The sequence below is a fragment of the Podarcis melisellensis genome, assembly GCF_964234715.1.
Source record: "Podarcis melisellensis genome assembly, chromosome: 16".
NCBI lineage: Eukaryota > Metazoa > Chordata > Lepidosauria > Squamata > Lacertidae > Podarcis > Podarcis melisellensis.
Window position 1 is genome coordinate 2,773,527 of NC_138533.1, and position 15,161 is coordinate 2,788,687.

The 15,161-nt window shown below is 49.8% G+C and overlaps 1 protein-coding gene across 3 annotated transcripts in view; it reads left to right on the forward strand.

Annotated features, from left to right (window-relative positions):
• The window catches only part of CELF3 (CUGBP Elav-like family member 3), an 84,586-nt gene that overhangs the window by 50,780 nt on the left and 18,645 nt on the right, over positions 1–15,161 (forward strand). For 2 of the 3 annotated variants that reach the window (XR_014163479.1, XM_081891702.1), the window contains exons 3-4: positions 8,523–8,571; positions 12,172–12,300. Coding sequence is in view for 2 of the 3 variants with exons in the window: in XM_081891702.1 (XP_081747828.1) it covers positions 8,523–8,571; positions 12,172–12,300 (178 nt within the window). In the remaining variant the exon portion in view is untranslated. The remainder of the gene's footprint in view (positions 1–8,522; positions 8,572–12,171; positions 12,301–15,161) is intronic. The other variant, XM_081891703.1, reaches the window with a different exon arrangement.

Here is a 15,161-nt window from a genome sequence, read left to right on the forward strand (position 1 = left end):
TGGTCAGCAGTTATCAAGGAATGATAGTCTCATTTGGGCCTGTTACATCGCTGATCCACAAACGAGAATTAAAACATGAGTTTTTGTGTCCCAGCCCTACTCAGACCCATGGCGACATATCTGGGTACGTGTTGTAAAATCTCCCTGCGTTGCCTTAGCTGGCTGCGCAGCGTACCCAGCACACCCCACTTTTGCCGCAGGCTGCCCCTATTTGATCGGCAGAGCCCCCGTCCGCAGTACATTAGTGATAGCCATCGATCAGCAGGTCAATTAGCAGAGCGTTCATTACGCTGATCGCTTGGTTTGCAGCACACACACACCCAACTTCAGCGCCGGAGGGCGAGGAGGGGGGCGAGAGAGGTGGTTGGAGGTCAGTGGGATCTAGTGATGGAACAGCAAAGAGAGTTGGTATTATTATTATTATTATTATTAAAAGTTTTATCCAGCCTTTCTTCCAAAAAGGAACCCATCTCCACCACAAAGCCAGTGTGCTTAGAGTGCTGGTCTAGTCCCTGCCTGGGAGAGACCAGGGTTCGAATTGCCACAGAGCCAGGAAGCTCACTTGCGCCAGTCACTGCCTCTAAGCCTAATCTACCTCGCAAGGTTGTTTTGTAGGGATAAAATGGAGAGCTGGGAGGACCTTGAGCTCCTTGGAAGAAAAGGTGGGAAATAAATGCAATCCATAAATTAAATTATTCTCATTGCAGCAACGGGCTTGGGAAGGAATGAGCCCCTGCGTACAAGGCTCTGTCTACACTTGCAGACTTAAATCTGGTTTAGTCACACAATCCCTCTTTGCAGGGAATCTGCTGTTTTTGGGGGGTGGGAGGGCTAGTGCAGGCGTTTCTGTTGCTCACCAATCTTCTCCATTACTGCACCTCACGAGTGAGGAACTTGGCACCTTCTTCTCCTTGCACCTCTCGCTATCGATTCTTATTTATATTTATAGTTGAATTCAATACGCTGCTGGCTCTTTGGCCATCAAGGTACACTCCCAGCGTCTTGGAATCAATAATTAAAAAACCCTATTAACCGTTCCATAATAAGAAAGGAAGAAGGTTCCCCCTTTGTGATCTTTAGAGAAGCAGGCACACCTGGGACTTGAAGAAATTCTGCACCACAGATTTATTTATACCAGTTACAGCTTCCCTCCCCCACAAAGCGGAGAATCCAGGGAACTATTATTGGTGGCTCTAAGCATGCCATGCATTTAAAGCACATTGCTCCCTCAAAAGACTCCTGGGAACTTTAGTTTGCCCCTAACAGACCTAGAATCTCCAGCACCCATAGTTCCCAATTTCTTGGGGGTGTTTTTAATAGCTTCCCCTCCTTCGCACCATCCTTTGTCTTCAGTATCTGGTTTTCACAGGTAGACCCTTTCTGAGCTGGGGGGATACTTTTCAGATATTTGCCAGCTAGTAGCTGCTAACAAAGGTCCATATAGTTCAAGCTCTGGTTTTCCCAGTCTTGATGTATGGAAGTGAGAGCTGGACCATAAAGAAGGCTGATCGCCAAAGAATGGCTGCTTTTGAATTCTGGTGCTGGAGGAGACTCTTGAGAGTCTGTCTCATGGACTGCAAGAAGATCAGTCCTCTCCATTCTGAAGGAAATCCGCCCTGAGTGCTCACTGGAAGGACAGATCCTGAAGCTGAGGCTCCAGTACTTTGGCCACCTCATGAGAAGAGAAGACTCCCTGGAAAAGACCCTGATGTTGGGGAAGATGGAGGGCACAAGGAGAAGGGGACAACAGAGGACGAGATGGTGGGACAGTGTTCTCGAAGCTACAAACTCGAGTCTGACCAAACTGTGGGAGGCAGTGGAAGACAGGAGTGCCTGGCGTGCTCTGGTCCAGGGGGTCACGAAGAGGCGGACACGACTAAACAACTAAACAACAACAACAACAAGCTGTTAGCAGACCCATAGATAAGTCTAATGCTCCCCTAAAGGATTCCAAGGCAGTGTTCCTTGCTATATCATGTGGCAGGGAGTTCCATAAGAATGTGTTGGGTGAAGAAATCCTATCCTTTGGTTCTCTACTTAATTTCCTACCCATCAGTTTTGTCAGTTAACTCCGAGTTCTAGTGCCATGGGTGAGGAATGGAATGAAATCAATCTTCCGGCTTGCAGTCTAAAATATGTGATATATCAAGGGGGGAAGAAAGCAAAGTCAGCTGCCAGTTCTTAATTAATTTTTAGGATGACCAGCTAGAATGGAAATGGTTTAAGAAGAGGCAGAATTCCTCGCCTTCTGCTACAGCCTCCACTTTCTCTACACTGGGCATAACTTCATAAAAGCCTGTTCGGCCTGTGCACCCCGTCCCCAGAGTAGGGAGTGGATGGATCTGCCCATTTCAGTTTGTCCCCATTTCCTTATCTTAAATCCTGTTCTCCACATTTCTGCAGCAATTTGTGAATTAGAAAAATAAAAACAAATCCTCGTGAACATTTCAGTGCGAATTCTCTCCTGCACATTTTCTTACACCGTTTTGCTTAACATGCACATTTTTTTTTGCAATGCGATTTCCCTCTGTATAATGTATTTTTGTATGCTGTTTCCAACAATATAGGCAGCTTTTTTGCACACTTTGCCCCAGTATGTATATTTGTATGTTTTGTTTTGTAAACAATACCCTGCTGGAGAACAGCAGTGCAAAATTCGGGGAGTGAAAATTTCAAAGGATGGCCATTTTTTTGTTGTTGTTCAATGCATTGTTTTGGAACATGCAAATTAAGTAGAATTCGCCTTTAGATGTGACCTCAATTAAATTTCTCTCAGATCCATCCACATTTTTAAAGCCCCAAATACTTTCATCTCTCCTGGGAGAGAAGATCCTCTGCCCCCCTTTCCTAACCCTTTCTCCGTGTTTATTCCAGCTCCACAAAATCCTCTTATTTTATTTTATTTTCTGAGATTGAGCAGCTAGGGCATGAAAAACGAGTGTTATATCACTGACGTCCTCATGGCAGCCTGGGCGAAAGCACCGTGGCGGCTCACGAGAAAGCCTATCCGCCAATGAGCTCGGATTCAGAAGGATCGCCAGAGAAAGATGCGTTCTGAATGGCCAGCTGCAAACCTCGACGAAATCAACCTCCGTTGAGAAGGAGTCCCATAATCTGGCGCCACTTCTCTGCACCCTATTTTTGGTCCAGGATTACCTCATTAGGAGAGGCCGTCTGCACCTGCGGCACACACAATGCCACCAATTTATCTTATTTCACAGGCAGGGGGAAGCGCACTTTGTAAGAAATAACTCACATTCTGACTTTGGGGGGATTTTTTTAAGGAAAAAGAAAAACCCAATGTTGCGGCCCGAATTTGACTCCAAAGCATCAAGGACTGAAAAGGATTCACTCTGCATGAGACCGTGTGGGTTGTTGCATCCTGGAAAAGCTGGATTTTCTGAAGTGCTTCCAAGTGCAGTACAATGTAAAGGGCATTGTAGTAGTCAAGAGCATGAGACCTAAGTCCTTCACTTTTGGAAAACACGACCACAGTCAGTATCCGAGTGTCTCGACAGCACAATCCTATCCAGTCCTGAAAGACCTACACTGGCTCCCAGTATGTTTTCAAGCACAATTCAAAGTGTTGGTGCTAACCTTGAAAGCCCTAAATGGCCTTGGTCCAGTATATCTGAAAGGAGCGCCTCCACCCCGGACGCCAGGGTCCCTCTCCCGAGGGCCTTCTGGTGGTTCCCTCCCTGCGAGAAGCCAAGTTACAGGGAACCAGGCAGAGGGCCTTCTCGGTGGTGGCGCCCACCCTGTGGAACGCCCTCCCACCAGATGTCAAAGAGAAAAACAACTACCAGACTTTTAGAAAACATTTGAAGGCAACCCTGTTTAGGGAAGCTTTTAATGTTTGATGCATTACTGTATTTTAATCTTTTGTTGGAAGCCGCCCAGAGTGGCTGGGGAAACCCAGCCAGGTGGGTGGGGTATAAATATATTATTATTATTATTATTATTATTATCCATGTTCACTCAGAAGTGAATCTCGCTGCGCTTGTTGCCAGGATCACATGCATATAATTGTCATAGAAGTGTCGAGTTGGAAGGGATCCGCCGCAATGAAGGAATCATCACTCTTAAGGATTTTAACGGACGATGTGTTTATTGTGGGGTGGCTGTTAGCTTGTTTTAAACTGCACAATCCCAAACATTTAATGTCTTCAAACTGTTTTTGCTCTTGTGCATTATTTGCTGGTATACATTAGGAAGCTTCCTGATACCAGATCGGACCTTTTGTCTGTCAAACTTAGTACTTCCATCACTGACTGGCAGTGCCTAGGTGCCGGATAGACACAAAGATCCCTTGCTCTGGCAAGCGAGTGAGGTGCCGCCGAAGCTCTCAAGCTGGTCTGTCTGACAGATTAGCATGTGGGAAGCCAGAGGAAACAAGTACCGTATTTTTCACTCCATAAGACGCACTTTTTCCATCCTAAAAAGCAAGGGGAAATGTGTGTGCGTCTTATGGAGCAAATGCAGGGGGGAGGCAGGCAGGAAAAGCCCCCAAGAGCCGCACACAAGCTCCGCGCGGCTCTTGGGGGCTTTTCCCCAGGAGGGAGAAGGGACTGACGCGGCCAGTCAGTCCCTTCTCCCTCCTCTAGAAAAGCCCACAGGAGCAGCGTGCTCCTTAAAGGGTGCACGGCTCCTGTGGGCTTTTGCGGGAGGTGGGAGTATTGCCATAGCCGCATACAGCCCCTCCGGCCAGGAGAGGCTGCGCAAGGCTAAAGAGGAAGCCAAAACAGCCAGCAGGATGGATCCCGCTCGCTGTCTTGGCTTCTTTGCTCTTTGGGGCTGGGGGGGGACCCGGGCTTCCCCCGCAGCCCCGAGAAGCTCGGGGAGAAGCGGACAGGCTGTGCGCGGACAGGAAATAATATTTTTTTTCTTTATTTCCCCCTCTAAAAACTTGTGGTCCGGTGCGTCCTATAGAGCGAAAAATACGGTAAACAGAGGCTAACTACATCTTTCCTTTTCTTTGCTGGGGTTCCTGCTTCATGCCAGTAGCTTGAACGTTCAACCTCCTTGCACTTTGTTTGATACAAGGGCTGCCATGTTGCCCTCCTGCTGAACTTCACAATGTCCGTAGAACACCTGCTTTGCATGCAGAAGGTCTCAGGTTCAACCCCCCTGAAGAGCTGCTGCCAGCCAGTGCAGGCCATATTGAGCAAGATGGCCTAGTCGAATGTCTCTTCCCATGTTGCTATCTAAGTCCTTCCTTTTTTGGAACCATGGGGACTAGAACCTTTGATTTTGAAGGAAAGAGCTGCGGCTCAGTGGCAGGGCACCCAGCTGGTCCTAGGCATCTCCCATTAGGTCCCAGAATGGCCCTTGAGTCCGAAACCCTGGACAGCAGCTGCCAGTCAGAGTGGACAATACTGTGGCCCACTAGAGCTTGCCACCACAAGAGCAGTTTCAGGGAGGCAAGATGGAGCCTCGCCGACAAGCCCTTGCCAGCGAAATCTCCCTTTACCTCTCTCTTCTTTCTCTACTTCCGGACCTTTCAAAGGCCTCGTCCGCCTCCGCAAGGCCTGCTTTCCTTTAATGTGATTACAACTGCTTTTACAGAAAAAAGGCCCCAGCTGCCTGCTGGGATAATCTAGCTCTTTCTAATCCCGAAGGCTGGGGAGAGTGCTCTCCATCAGGGACTTAACTCTCCTGAGGCTGCCTGGGGCTTTGTGCGTGTGCAATTTCCTTTATAAAACAAGAGGCAGTGTGGCGTAGTGGTTAGAGTGTCAGGCTGAAACCTGGGAGATCAGGCCTCAAATCCTTACTTGACCTTGGACTATCTCTTCCAGCCAAATCTACCCCACAGGGTCGTTGCGCGAGGGGGAGAGAGAGAGAGCCGTGCATCATTTTATTTCTTTATACAACCCATAGCACATATAAGGTGTCCATGTGCTGTGGCATTTGGGGATTTGGGGGCTAGGAACTGGGGGGGGGCAAACTTCTGATCATCACCCAAAGGCCTACATCACACCTTTAAAGCATGGTTATATAATCTCCCCCCCCAAAAAAAAATAATATTCATTTTATAACACAAATAAAGAACACACACAAAAATAATACAAACCAATTCTTGTCATATCCTTATTTTTCTAAACATTAAGTGGGCTTCCCCAAGTCCCACCTATCTGATTTTCATTTTACTTCATCTTTAGCCGCTTACATATATCATAGTTTCTAACCGTCTTTTTTATCACACTTAAAATAACTTCACCTTTTATCACTTGCAAATAATACTGTTTTAAAACACACTATCTTATACTTCTACCCTACAGCCTATATCCACTTATTCAAAGATTTAAATATTAACATAATTTTTTTCAAATATTCTTTAAACTTCTTCCAATCTTCTTCCACCGTCTCTTCTCTCTGGTCTCGGAGTCTCCCGGTCAGTTCAGCAAGTTCCATATAGTCCGTCATCTTCATCTGCCATTAAAGCATGGTTATATAATCTTAAAACAGTCGTGGGAGAATCCCGGGAACTGTAGTTTGAAGGTGCTGAAAGTCGTTAGGAGACCCCCCTATTCCCCTCCCGGAGGAACTACAATTCCCAGAGTGGTTTAGCAACCAGCCCCTCTTCCCGGGGAACTGTGGGGAAATTTTAACTCTAGGGGGAGTCTCTCGGCACCCATCACAAACTGCAGCTCCCAGAATTCCCTGGCTGTTTAAAAATGCCATGGCGAAGGTCTGCGAGTGTGACCCCCGGGCTCTTAGCCTAACGCTACCTTTCAGGGTTGTCGCAAAGATGCAATGGGGAGACATAGCTTTCAACTTGTTGTTGTTGTTTTGTCGTTTAGTTGTGTCCGCCTCTTCATGACCCCCTGGACCAGAGCATGCCAGGCCCTCCTGTCTTCCACTGCCTCCCGCAGTTTGCTCAAACTCATGTTGGTCTCTTCGAGAACACTGTCCCACCATCTCGTCCTCCGTCGTCCCCTTGTCCTTGTGCCCTCCATCTTTCCCAACATCAGGCTCTTTTCCAGGAAGTCTTCTCTTCTCATGAGGTGGCCAAAGTCTTGGAGCCTCTGCTTCAGGATCTGTCCTTCCAGTGAGCACTCAGGGCTGATTTCCTTCAGCATGGAGAGGTTTGGTCTTCTTGCAGTCCATGGGACTCTCCAGAGTCTCCTCCAGCACCAGAATTCAAAAGCATCCATTCTTCGGCGATCGGCCTTCTTTATGGTCCAGCTCTCACTTTCATACATCACGACTGGGGAAACCATAGCTTTAACTATATGGACCTTAGCTGTCAACTTACAGATTTGAAAATAAGGGACCAGCAGCCTTGAAAATAAGGGATCAACAGCCAAAATAAGGAATTAACAATTACTTTGAGAAAATACATATTTTGTTGCATGCAAATGGCTTTAGATACCTATTAGGTCCATAAATTACCATATAGCATATATTCAACACAAAAAAACAGCAACAATTTGTTGTTGACAAAGGACAGCTGGACATAGAAATGGCCCCGTTACCTTCAGCAGCTTATTTAAGGGACATCATCAATAAGGGACAGCAGTGGGACATGGCGCTGGGATAAGGGACTGTCCCGCCAAATAAGGGACACTTGACAGCTATGTGGGGAGATGTTTTTTGGGGGGTGATGAATGCCCCCTTGAACTCCTTGCAGGAAAGGAGCGTTACAAAAGAGGAATGAAACAGCAATATTTTAAAAACGTTATGCTTCTAAGAAACTGGAGTTGCCCCTGCCCCAGTATTACATTTCCTAAATTCTAACCCCAGATGTGGGAAGCAGGCAGGAGGGGAATATGTGCAGATGTTGCCAGCTCCCATCATCGCTTTAGCCAGGATGGCAAACACTCAGGGGAGAGGATGGTGAGTGCCTGGAGGCGGTTGGAGGATGGATGGCGGCTAATGGATTGAGGTTGAATCCTGACAAGACAGAAGTACTGTTTTGGGGGAACAGGGGGTGGGTGGGTAAGGAGGACTCCCTGGTCCTGAATGGGGTAACTGTGCCAGTGAAGGACCAGGTGCGCAGCCTGGGAGTCATTCTGGACTCACAGCTGTCCATGGAGGCGCAGGTCAGTTCTGTGTCCAGGGCAGCCGTCTACCAGCTCCATCTGGTACGCAGGATGAGACCCTCACTGCCTATGGACTGTCTTGCCAGAGTGGTGAACGCTCTGGTTATCTCCCGCTTGAACTACTACAATGTGCTCTACGTGGGACTACCTTTGAAAGTGAGGTTACAGGGAACCAGGGAGAGGGCCTTCTTGGTGGTGGCGCCCTCCCTGTGGAACGCCCTCCCAGCAGATGTCAAGGCAATAAACAACTATTTTACTTTTAAAAGACACCTGAAGGCGGCCCTGTTTAGGGAAGTTTTTAATGTCTGACGCTGTATTGTTTTTGATATTTGGTTGGAAGCCGCCCAGAGTGGCTGGGGACACCCAGTCAGATGGGCTGGGTATAAATAATAAATGATGATGATGATGATGATGATGGCCTTTGCCCCACCTCACCCCCCTTGGTCTGGATCCACAGCCTCTGTCTCCTTCTCGTTCCAGATGAACCGACCGATCCAGGTGAAGCCAGCGGACAGCGAAAGCAGAGGAGGTAAAGTCTCTCTCTGGGGTGCTGGGCGGTTCAGAGAGCAGCTTGCCTGCTCACCTGGTGTCTTTGGAGGAGCTGGCCTCAACTTTCTGGACAGGTTTGATTCCCTTAATAATACAGTGGTACCTCTGGTTGCAAACGGGATCTGTTCCGGAGCCTCATTCGCAACCTAAAAGGAATGCAACCCACAGTGGCGCATCTGCACAAGTCGCAATTTGCCACTTCTGCACATGAGCATGACATCATTTTGCGCAGCGAAACCTGGAAGTAACCCTTTCCAGTACTTCCGGGTCGCTGCGGGACGCAACCTGAAAAACGTATCATGAAGTAAATGTAACAAGAGGTATGACTGTACAGCCTTCTCCACCCTGAAACACACACACCCCAGATGTTTTAGACTACAACTCCCATCAGTGCCAGCCAACTGGGAGTCGTAGTCCAAAGCTTCTGGAGGGGTCCATTTTGGCAAAGGTGGTGGAGAGCTAATAAGTTTCACCCCCACACATACACTGTTCCAGGGTTTTTCCCCCTTTTAAAAAATAATTTATTATTATTATTTTCATTAATCTTGCCACATCATATCCATATATATATATATATATATATTTGCTTTCGTAGATTTTCACGGGTACAGGAATGCAGGTTTTGGTGTCCTCGGGTGTCTTCCCGTGTAAAAGTTGGGGTGTCTAGGCGACGTTTCGACGAGGTCTCACTCGTCATCTTCAGGCTGGTGCTTTCGGCTTCTTGTTACTGGAACAGAGCAGGATCTCAGTGTTTGAGTTCCTATAAATACTGTTGAGGGGGTGTGGTGTATAGCCTCCAATGTTCTGGGCAGAGAGGAAGTTCCCAGGCTAGTGTGCCTTTTCTTCTTTTGTTCCTTAATTACTTGAGGGATATCTTGAGTGATTTCTTGAGTGATATCCTGAGTACCACTTAGGTGGGTCATTAGGTGTGGATTGGTTGCTAAAGTCTTTGTGTCTTGACCTCTTGAACTTTGTGAAGAGTTTTTCTGAGAAGATGGCTGTACTGCACTTAGTTGTGCTCTGGCTTGGCTTCGTGTATAGGGGCGAGCTGTGGTTTTGTGGCCTGTGTCAGCCAGATCTGTGTAGGGATTGCAGGGGGGTGCAGCATCCGGAGGTGCCACCATGGTTTGGCTACTGGATGGTGTCTGTAATTTATCTGTGGAGAGGGTCTGGGTTTGGGTCTGGTGTGGTTGATTGGTGATGGCGTTCTGTGTGCCTCTGGATCTGGTGTCAGTTTTTGTGGGGAGGGCTAATTTCCAGAGCAATTTGGAATCTGCAAAATTAATTTCGTGTCCTGTTTCTTTCATGTGTTGGAAAAGAGAGGGGTCTATGAAATACCATAGACCAAGGGGTCTATGAAATACCCTGCAAAGTCTGCCCAGCCACGTACATTGGACAAACAAACAGACGAATAAATGCACGTATCGCAGAACACAAGAATGCCGTCAAAAAAGAAGAAAAAACTTCCTCTCTTTTCCAACACATGAAAGAAACAGGACACGAAATTAATTTTGCAGATTCCAAATTGCTCTTTAACATGGAACATCACCACAAGAGAATAATCATGGAAGCCATCGAGATAGAGAAACACCCTCACAACATGAACAAGCGTGACGACACATCCCGCTTGCCAGACATCTGGAAATTAGCCCTCCCCACAAAAACTGACACCAGATCCAGAGGCACACAGAACGCCATCACCAATCAACCACACCAGACCCAAACCCAGACCCTCTCCACAGATAAATTACAGACACCATCCAGTAGCCAAACCATGGTGGCACCTCCGGATGCTGCACCCCCCTGCAATCCCTACACAGATCTGGCTGACACAGGCCACAAAACCACAGCTCGCCCCTATACACGAAGCCAAGCCAGAGCACAACTAAGTGCAGTACAGCCATCTTCTCAGAAAAACTCTTCACAAAGTTCAAGAGGTCAAGACACAAAGACTTTAGCAACCAATCCACACCTAATGACCCACCTAAGTGGTACTCAGGATATCACTCAAGAAATCACTCAAGATATCCCTCAAGTAATTAAGGAACAAAAGAAGAAAAGGCACACTAGCCTGGGAACTTCCTCTCTGCCCAGAACATTGGAGGCTATACACCACACCCCCTCAACAGTATTTATAGGAACTCAAACACTGAGATCCTGCTCTGTTCCAGTAACAAGAAGCCGAAAGCACCAGCCTGAAGATGACGAGTGAGACCTCGTCGAAACGTTGCCTAGACACCCCAACTTTTACACGGGAAGACACCCGAGGACACCAAAACCTGCATATATATATATATATATATATATATATATATATATATATGCCATTTATACATTCTGAATTAATTAATTTTTTGGAGATTCCCATGTTCTGGCTGGTCTGGAGAAAGTCTTTTATTTTTGTTCCTGCCTTTTCTCTGTTGTTTATTCCCAATATCATAGCTCCAATGTGAACCCCTTCTTATCATCACAGTCACTGTAATGACTTTCCCATCATGCTTAACGAATCCATATTACGTTGGCACGCAAGAGGAAATTTTATTCTTCTTGTTATTCTTCCATTGTTTTTCGTGCAATCCCCCCCCAGGTTTTTTCCCTGGGGGGGATGTGTGTGTATGTACCGTATTTTTCGCTCTATAGGACGCACTTTTTCCTCTCCAAAAATTAAGGGGAAATGTGTGTGCGTCTTATGGAGCGAATGTAGGCTCCTTGGCTTCAGCGAAAGCAATGCGAAGCCTCTGAAGCGCAGAGGGAGCGCTCCCTTCATGCTCCAGAGGCTTTGTGTTGCTTTCGCTGAAGCCTGGAGAACGAGGGGGGTCGGTGCGCACCGACCCCTCTCGCTCTCCAGGCTTCAGGGATAGACTCTCCTGGCTTCAGCAAAAGGAACCAGAAGCCTCCGGAGCGCAGTGGGAGGTCCTGAAGCCAGGAAAGTAAGACTCTCCTGGCTTCAGCAGAGAGGGAGAGCTGCACAGCGCCCCTTCAGCGAAGCGGGAGGAGAAATGGAAGGGGCTCCGTTTCTCCTGCCGCTTCGCTGAAGGGGTGCTGAGCAGAGAGGGGGAGAATATTTTTTTTCTTGTTTCCCCCCTCTAAAACAAGGTACTTCCTATGGTCAGGTGCGTCCTATAGAGTGAAAAAAAACCGTACCGTATTTTTCGCTCTATAAGACGCACCAGACCACAAGACGCACCTAGTTTTTGGAGGAGGAAGACAAGAAAAAAAAGTATTCTGAATCTCAGAAGCCAGAACAGCAAGAGGGATCTCTGCGCAGTGAAAGCAGCAATCCCTCTTGCTGTTCTGGCTTCTGGGATAGCTGCACAGCCTGCATTCACTCCATAAGATGCACACAAATTTCCTCTTACTTTTTAGGAGGGAAAAAGTGAGTCTTATGGAGCAAAAAATACAGTAATCACCACTAAGAGATACAGCAACAATAATCCAAGGCGTCCAAAAAGTTAAAAAAGACCTGAAACAAATTAAAACTCATGCCAGCTTTCTGAACGGAGGGGGGCATGTTTATGGCGCAGTCTGGGCTCCCCCAGGACGGCCTTTATCTAAGCAACCTACTTTCTCCTCCTTCCAGAAGACAGGAAGCTCTTTGTGGGAATGTTGGGTAAGCAGCAGACAGACGAGGACGTCCGGAAAATGTTTGAGCCGTTCGGGAACATCGACGAGTGCACGGTACTGCGGGGTCCCGACGGCACCAGCAAAGGTGAGTGGAAAGGGGGGGCGGCCGCCCACCGCTACCATCGGAAGGTTGCCCCTGAGCAGGTGCCCCCGAACCATAACTCCCATCAGCACCAGCTTGGCCAATGGCTAGGGATGGGAGTCGTAGTCCAACAACATCTGGAGAGAGTTGCTGCTCTGGGATGTGACTAAGGGCCCCCTGTTACGTAAGAACATTTTGTACGCATGCTCAGAGTGGGCGCATCACTTTTTGCCGCCTGATAGATGCCTGACAGGAAGTGCTGCCTCGCTTTGCCACTTCCACCGCTGGAGAAACCAGCAGCAGATTACTAGTGATTTCCAGCGAGATCTCGCCCAGATCTCACGAGATCTCGCCGGGAATTGGCACTAAAGTTGGCACCACGTCTCTGCCAGTGCCAGAGGTGGAAGAGTGCCCATCCGGTGCTGCCTTGGGGGTTCCTTCCACCCTAGGCGGCTGCTTCCCCTTGCCCCGTGGGTGCGCCGGGCCTGATTCATGCAGGCCTGTTTTAAAAAGCGATGAGGCACAGCGAGCTAACGTTGGCCTGATCTTACGTCCTTACAGAGCTTTGATCATCAGACAGGTGTCTCTGTCCAGGGCCATCTTACTCATAGAGGCTAGTGGCACGGGGCACCAGGGCGCCAAGTTCTGAAGGGTGCCAGGGAAGAGGGGAGGCTGGACGCGGCACCTCCCGTCATCAGCTCGCCGCCCTTGCCCGCCATGCCGTGCCGAAGCAGCGCTGCGCCCGGAGCCTCTGCCTGCCGTGGCCACCGTGGCACGCAGCAGCCAGCTGAGCTAGGAGGCGTCACGTCCAGCCTCTGCCTCTTCCCCACCGGAGGAGCTGCCCTCCAGCCGCTGCCCGCCTCCTCCAGCCCCACCGGCAGTGCTGTCTTCCCTAAAAAAAACTCTGGGAAACGGAGGGGTGGGGATGCCCAGAGGGAGCTTTGCATCACGGTGCCAGATATGCTTAAGACGGCCCTGGCTCTGGCTCCCTCCTGCATCTAGAAGGCAGGCGACAGACATACCAAACAGCCAATCGGACCCTGTTTCAGCGGGTCCTCCTCCACGCCCCCAGCTCCATGGGCTGCCCACCTTTCAGAGGTTTAAAACGGGTGAGCTGGGTTCATGACGGCACAGGTCCCAGCCAATCAGAGCTAGGCACAGCTCAAAACACACACAGTTGGTTTTGCCATCCTGAGCACAACCTGGGAGAGACAAGGGCGCCTTGGTGGGGAGGGGGTGGCTGGCGAATGGCTACCGTGACAAAATGTAGCGATGGCCAGCGACTTGGGCAGCTTTAGAAGAGAATTTGACCAAGTTGTGGAGGAGATGCCTCTGCGGTCAGAGTCAGCGGTGCTTCTGAACACCAGTCACTGGAAACCACAGGAGAGCAGAGGGCTCTTGTGGTCGGTCTCCTGCTTGTGGGCTTCTGTCGGGGGACTGCCATTGGAACAGGGGAGGGAGGCAGGGGGGCCGTTGGGATACAGAGAGCCTCTGAAACTCCTGAGGAGCAGTTCCTTTTCCAGCGGTGGGAAAAGCCACACCTCCAATGGAGAAGAGAGGGAAGGGGCCAGCCAAGCGAGGAAAGGGCTAGAGGATGCTGAGGAGAGCCCCAGTTCCTCACCTGGCCAGGCTCGAAGGAAAGGGCTAGAGGACGATGCTGAGAGCCCCAGCGCCTCACCTGGCCAGGCTAGAAGGAAAGGGCTAGAGGACGATGCTGAGAGCCCCAGTGCCTCACCTGGCCAGGCTGGAAGGAAAGGGCTAGAGGACAATGCTGAGAGCCCCAGGGCCTCACCTGGCCAGGCTGGAAGGAAAGGGTTCAAGGATGATGCTGAGAGCCCCAGTGCCTCACCTGGCCAGGCTGGAAGGAAAGGGCTAGAGGACAATGCTGAGAGCCCCAGCGCCTCACCTGGCCAGGCTGGAAGGAAAGGGCTAGAGGACAATGCTGAGAGCCCCAGTGCCTCACCTGGCCAGGCTGGAAGGAAAGGGCTAGAGGACAATGCTGAGAGCCCCAGTGCCTCACCTGGCCAGGCTGGAAGGAAAGGGTTCAAGGAAGATGCAGAGAGCCCCAGTGCCTCACCTGGCCAGGCTGGAAGGAAAGGGTTCAAGGATGATGCTGAGAGCCCCAGTGCCTCACCTGGCCAGGCTGGAAGGAAAGGGCTAGAGGACAATGCTGAGAGCCCCAGTGCCTCACCTGGCCAGGCTGGAAGGAAAGGGTTCAAGGATGATGCTGAGAGCCCCAGTGCCTCACCTGGCCAGGCTGGAAGGAAAGGGCTAGAGGACAATGCTGAGAGCCCCAGTGCCTCACCTGGCCAGGCTGGAAGAAAAGGGCTAGAGGATAATGCTGAGAGCCCCAGTGCCTCACCTGGCCAGGCTGGAAGGAAAGGGCTAGAGGACAATGCTGAGAGCCCCAGTGCCTCACCTGGCCAGGCTGGAAGGAAAGGGCTAGAGGACAATGCTGAGAGCCCCAGCGCCTCACCTGGCCAGGCTGGAAGAAAAGGGCTAGAGGATAATGCTGAGAGCCCCAGTGCCTCACCTGGCCAGGCTGGAAGGAAAGGGCTTGAGGATTATGCAGAGAGCCCCAGCGCCTCACCTGGCCAGGCTGGAAGAAAAGGGCTAGAGGATAATGCTGAGAGCCCCAGTGCCTCACCTGGCCAGGCTGGAAGAAAAGGGCTAGAGGACAATGCTGAGAGCCCCAGTGCCTCACCTGGCCAGGTTGGAAGGAAAGGGCTAGAGGATAATGCTGAGAGCCCCAGTGCCTCACCTGGCCAGGTTGGAAGGAAAGGGCTAGAGGATAATGCTGAGAGCCCCAGTGCCTCACCTGGCCAGGTTGGAAGGAAAGGGCTAGAGGATAATGCTGAGAGCCC